We start from the raw sequence: 5,410 nt of genomic DNA on the forward strand, positions 1-5,410 counted from the left end.
CCCCGCCGGCCCTCGCCCCGCCTCCTTCCCCCGCCCCGTCCGAGCCGCCGCGTCCCGCCGCCACCGGGCCCGCACTTACTGATTGATGGCCTGGAGGAACTTACGCTGGTGTTTGCGCACGCGGGCCGGGTCCGGCCTCCGCACCAGCCGCGTGTGTTTGTAGATGAGCCACGTCTCCCGGAGCACGTTCGCCGCCGCGTTCTTCACCTGCGGGCCGAGGCCGGTCCTGAGGGCGGGCACGGACCCGGGGCTGCCGGACAGGGCCCCCGGAGCGCCCACCCCCGTGCACTGCGCCTGGGCCTAACGCGGGACACTGAGGCACAGAGCGGTCAACCTGCTCAGGCTGGAGACGTCGGGGCATTGCCCGAGGCCTGGCGCAGGGCAGCGCGGGCGAGGCCGGGAGGGGCGTGGCCGGAATGGGGCGTGGCCGGGAGGGCGTGGCCGGGCCGGAGGGTGTGGTGGGAGCCAGGGGCAAGGCCGGGAGGGGCGTGCCGGGCCGGGAGGGGGCGTGGCGAGCCGGAGGGTGTTGTGGGAGCCAGGGGCGTGGCCGGGAGGGGGCGGGGCCGAGCCGGAGGGTGTGGTGGGAGCCAGGGGCGGGGCCGGGGGCGGGGCCGAGCCGGAGGGTGTGGTGGGAGCCAGGGGCTGGAGCCCGAGGGCGGGGAGGAAGCAGGAGGGGCGCTGGGAGCCAGAGGGGGCGGCGCTCACCCGCTTGGTGAGCTGCGTGTCCATCATGAAGTTGTGCACATGCTTCTCCGCCTTGGTGAGCTCCAGCTTCCGCGCCACCACCGCCACCACCAGCGCCGTGCAGCCCGCGCCCTGCAGGGTGGTGTGTGACACCCCCGGAGAGGGGCGGTGAGGAGACCCAGGTGTCAGGCAGCGTCCTGGGTCCCCGGGCAGCACAAGCGACCTCGCTTGCCCCGTGGGGTTCAGAGGTCAGCCCAGGTGAAGTGAACACAGGCATGAGCAGGGCTGCCTGAGGGCAGTCCTGACCAAGAGAAAGGCTTGAGAAACTGCTTCTCCAGAAAAGTACGGCTGAGCAGGCCCAAACAACCTGTTACACATCTACACCTAGAATACTATACAGCCAGGAAAAAGAACGGCCAAGGGGCCCACAGAGAAGCAGAGCACACAGCACAGATGTGCACTGACCAACAGCCAACCACTCTCAGAGGCACCGTGCTCAAGACGGGGATGTGCTGGCAGTGGCTGGCCTGCACCCCTGCACATGGGCCAAATGGACAGGGGAGCTGGCCCAGAGAGAGGAGAGGAACACCGCAGCCAAGTGGGGCCTGCGGTCCCAACTGCTCAGAAGGTAAAGGATTGAGTGAGGCCAAGGGTTCAGGGTCAGCCCACTGGGCAGTGCAGCAAAACTACAATAAATAGAGAGGAAACGGAGGGGAAGGGAAGGAATGAAGGTGGGAAGGAAGGAAAAGAAAGGAGGAAGGAAGGAAAAAAGAAGCTGGGTGCTCGTGGCTCACACCCATCATCCCAGCTGCTCAGGAGGCTGAGGTGTGAAGATCATGGTTCAAAGCCAGCCTGAGCACAAAAGCCCTGAGACTCTGATCTCCAATGAACCACCAGAAACTGGAAGTGGTGCTGTGGCTCAGTGATGGAAGGCTAGCTTTGTGCAGGGACAGAGCCTAGTTTGAGTTGAAGCGTGTGTAGCACATGTGCGCACGCACACACATGCACACACACGCACACAGTGACAACTTGGGGGACAGAAGCAGGACTAGAGATGCTTGTACACCTGAGCGTCAGACACGGACTGAGGTGCAGTTGCTCACTTAAAGGAACAGCAAGCTGAGGATGGGGAGGTGGGTACGGCAGGGGAAGTTGAGGCACTGGAGCACAGGGCCCTGCCCAGCCAGACTGTGCAGCACCAGCCGGCCTTACCATGATGCCGGTGAGCAGGCACACGCCCTTGCCGCAGTAGGTGTGGGGTGCCATGTCCCCGTAGCCGATGGACAGGAAGGTGATGGACACCAGCCACATGGCCCCCAGGAAGCTGCTGGTCACCTCCTGCTGGTCATGGTACCTGCCGGGCAGGTGGGCAGGGCCAGCAGTCAGCACCTCAGCGCACAGCGTGACCCCGGGTCCCGGCTGAGCGCCCCTCCCCGACACACAGGCCACACGTGGAGCCCAGGGACTGGGGGTGCCGCAGGCAGGGGGAAGACATGAGGAGGGACTTCCAGAAGGTGCCAAGGGCGCCCAGCGCAGGTCCGGCTGGGCAGTGGTTCATGGCAGGGAGTGCGGGCGCCGGGCCAAGTACGGGAGGTGCAGCTGAGCCTGGGAGCCCCCCCATCCCACCCCCAGGGCCGGGCCACACTGGGGGCCGCAGGTGGGGGACAGCAGCGGTTTCCACGGACAGCGAGAGAGAGCCCCCTCCCCTGCCCTGGCGCCACAGAGCTGGGGACGCGGCTGGGGGGATGGACATGCAGGGGACAAGCGGCGCGCACAGGGTTTAGGACTGGCTGCTGCTGCTGGGCTGGCCTCGGTGGGAGGGGTGCGGTGTCCCGCACAGAACCGTGGGAACGGCTGTGCCACCCAGCTGTGGCAGCCAGACACAGCTGCACCCCGCGAGCCCGGGCTGGGCTGGGGGCACAGGGTCCCCCAGTGCAGGGGCAGGGAGGACTGGGTCTGCCCGGGCCCGGCCTGGTGGGCGACGAGGCTGCCGCTGTCCCCGGGCTCGGCTGAGGGGAACTCCGGGGGAGGCCTGGCTGCGCCCTCCCGTGGCAGCAAGTCTTAAACTCCTGGAGAGCAGGACGGGGGGCATGGGGAGGGGAGGGCAGGGGGCAGCATGGCAGAGACCCACCGGGACTCACATGTCTTCCCTTCGGTCCGGCAGGGCGGCAGAGGAGAGGAAAGCTGGTTAATCGTGGCTGCCTCTGCCACCCTGGCCGGAAGCCAGTGGCCCAGGACAGAGGGCTGGCCGGAAGAAGGTCCTCGGAGACAGCCAGGATGGCCCGCACTGGGATACCCCAAGTCCTGGGGTCAGGGAGGAGGCGGGGACGGTGCGGCCTGGAGCCGGGGTCGGGGCTGGGGACCGGGGGAGGGGGGCCAGGGCGCTGTTACCTCTCGCAGACGCGCACAGTCCAGGCCGCAATGACCCAGGAGGAGATGCTGAAGACCAGGAGCACGGTGCCGGGGCAGACGGTCATGAGGGTCTTGGTGACGAAGCGGGTGTTGAAGGTGACCTTGTTGAGAGCGCCGATGCTGCGGCTGGAGGCGTCGGTGAAGGCCTTGCTGTGCAGCAGCAGTGCCCGGCCCAGAAGGTAGAGCCGCAGGAACATGGGGACGGACAGCAGCACGTCCACGTCCGCCTGGGCCTCCGACGGCGCGTAGGTGAACGCCAGCCGCGCCGTCCACGTGAAGCGGTAGTGGCCGGGCACTGGGTGGACGGCGCACACGGCCAGCTCCAGCGCGATGAGGAGCACACGCTCACAGGTCAGCGCAATCCTCCAGTCGTCCGCCCCATTGTCCACCATGAACAGCTGTGGACGGAGGCTGGGGGTGGGTGCCTGCCCACCGTGAGATTCAAGGCTCCTCAGTCCCTGCATCCCCAGAGCTTGGTCCTTTGTTACTGCTGAGTAATATTCCACCCACATTGTGCTACATGGTGCTCAGCCCTAGGAGGCTGCGCCTTTGTTTCTTCCCTGCTGAGGGGAATGGTGGTGCTACCCCTGAGCACCAGGCTTCTGGTCTCTTCCTCCAGAGACCATGCGGTGTAGCAACCAGGAGCAACATTGTGTCAGAGGACTAAGTGCAGAGGATCCTGTCCTTGAATAGGTGATCAGGGAGCCAACTCACACTGTTACCTTGTTACCCAGAGAGGGTTGTGCACTTAGGGCCTATGCAAATGTGCATGGTATATGCAAAAGTGCATGGTATATGCAAATGCGTAGTGTGCAAATATGCAGATCTATGCAAATGTGCAGGGTGTGTGCAAATTTTCTGGGCTACCCAAACCCAGCGCAGTGATATTAAGGGACCTAAATAGCCACAGAGTTTGGTCCCCATGGGGTCCTGGTCCCCATCCTACCAAGCATCCACTGTAACGGGAACTGCTGGACAGCCAGCACCAACGCTGTGCCCGGGGCATTGGCACACCGCCAGCTGGGGCAGGGAGTTCCCATGAGTCTGATTTTCCTTCTGGAGATCAGGAAGCGAGTGTGCCCGATGGGGGAGGACCTAGCGGGGAGCGGGTGGGCAGGCTGGAGGGAGGGCACGTACCTGGATCTCCCGTGCGTGGTAGAGAATGACGAGGCCCAGCAGGATGAGCGTGGACAGGCTGATCAAGCATTTCATCGCCAGGGAGAAGAGAGACTCCTGCACACAGGAGGCAGCAGTGAGCTGACGGGGGTTCGGGCCTCACCCCCCAGCCCTAGGCCATCACAGCTGGCTTCTGCCCCCTCCCCCAGGCCTCAGTGTCCCCACCCAGGCCTTGGGTGAGGCAGCCTTGCTGGGCCAGACAGCAGGTCGGAAACGCAAAGGCTCCCCTACCCCCCCCCATTCAGCCAGGACTGACCACCGAGGCCTGGCCCGGCCCTTCCCAGTCCCATGGGGCCTCGGTCCCGCTTGTCTCTGGTTCCCCCCCTCCTGGGGCCAGTCCACACTGGCATGGCTCAGGACGGAGCTATGGGGGTCCCCACCTTGGTGTAGACACCCCAGGACAGCTCAGTCTCCGTCACCATCACCACGATGCCAAACATGCCGAAGATGAGCGCGTAGTCACCCAGACGCTTGCGCTTCTCCAACAGCACGCGCCGGCGGCCCAGCCGGTGGCCCGCCGCGGGGGGCGCCCCCGTCCCCCGGGGCCCTCCTGTGTCCTCCTCCTCCTCCTCCTCTGTGTCCCCCGCCTCCTCCTGGGCCTGCCCCCGGGGGCCACACAGGCCCTGCGCAGGCCGGCTGGCCTCGGGCTCCAGAGGCCCCAGGCCGCCGTTGTGGCTGTGGCCGTTCATGGCCAGCTGGGTGCTGGGCCTGGGCTTGCTGCCAGCCGCCCAGGGCCCGGCATGGCTCGGCAGAGTGACCCCCAAGCCGACCTGCAGGACAGAGGGGCTTGGTCAGGCAATGTGGGGCGAACCTCCACCTCCATCGCAGGCTCTGAACCCAGAACCAGAACCAGGTGTGGGTCGCCCCACCTCTGGTCCCACGAGCCGAAGGGCCCCCAGTGCCTGGCCTGGCCAGGAGCCCCCGGCCTTCCCGGCCCTGCCCTGGACGCACCTGGCCCGAGGGCAACCCTCCCTGTCCCACCGGATGGGCTGGGCCACAGGGCCACCCTTGGGCATGGCCAGACCTCCGGCTGGCGCGGCCCGGCCTGGTCTTGCTCCTCCATGCAAGAACCCAGATCTCCACCCACTGTGTGGAGGCTGTGGGTTGCCCGGGCCCTGCTTCTGCTGGTGTTGGGAGA

At 66.2% G+C, this 5,410-nt stretch overlaps 1 protein-coding gene across 1 annotated transcript in view; it reads right to left on the reverse strand.

Moving 5' to 3' along the window:
- Positions 1-5,016, reverse strand: part of Kcnn1 (potassium channel, calcium activated intermediate/small conductance subfamily N alpha, member 1) — a gene marked incomplete at its 3' end in the record, with an annotated part of 8,314 nt that extends 3,298 nt beyond the window's left edge. Inside the window, exons 1-6 of the mRNA XM_013028375.1 lie at positions 4,653-5,016; positions 4,234-4,329; positions 3,076-3,494; positions 1,897-2,038; positions 706-816; positions 80-207 (exon numbers count right to left, since the gene is read on the reverse strand). Of these exons, the coding sequence (XP_012883829.1) occupies positions 80-207; positions 706-816; positions 1,897-2,038; positions 3,076-3,494; positions 4,234-4,329; positions 4,653-4,961 (1,205 nt within the window). The remainder of the gene's footprint in view (positions 1-79; positions 208-705; positions 817-1,896; positions 2,039-3,075; positions 3,495-4,233; positions 4,330-4,652) is intronic.
- Between the last annotated feature and the right edge of the window lie 394 nt (positions 5,017-5,410).

Source organism: Dipodomys ordii, unplaced genomic scaffold (genome assembly GCF_000151885.1).
Source record: "Dipodomys ordii isolate 6190 unplaced genomic scaffold, Dord_2.0 Scaffold108, whole genome shotgun sequence".
Lineage (NCBI taxonomy): Eukaryota > Metazoa > Chordata > Mammalia > Rodentia > Heteromyidae > Dipodomys > Dipodomys ordii.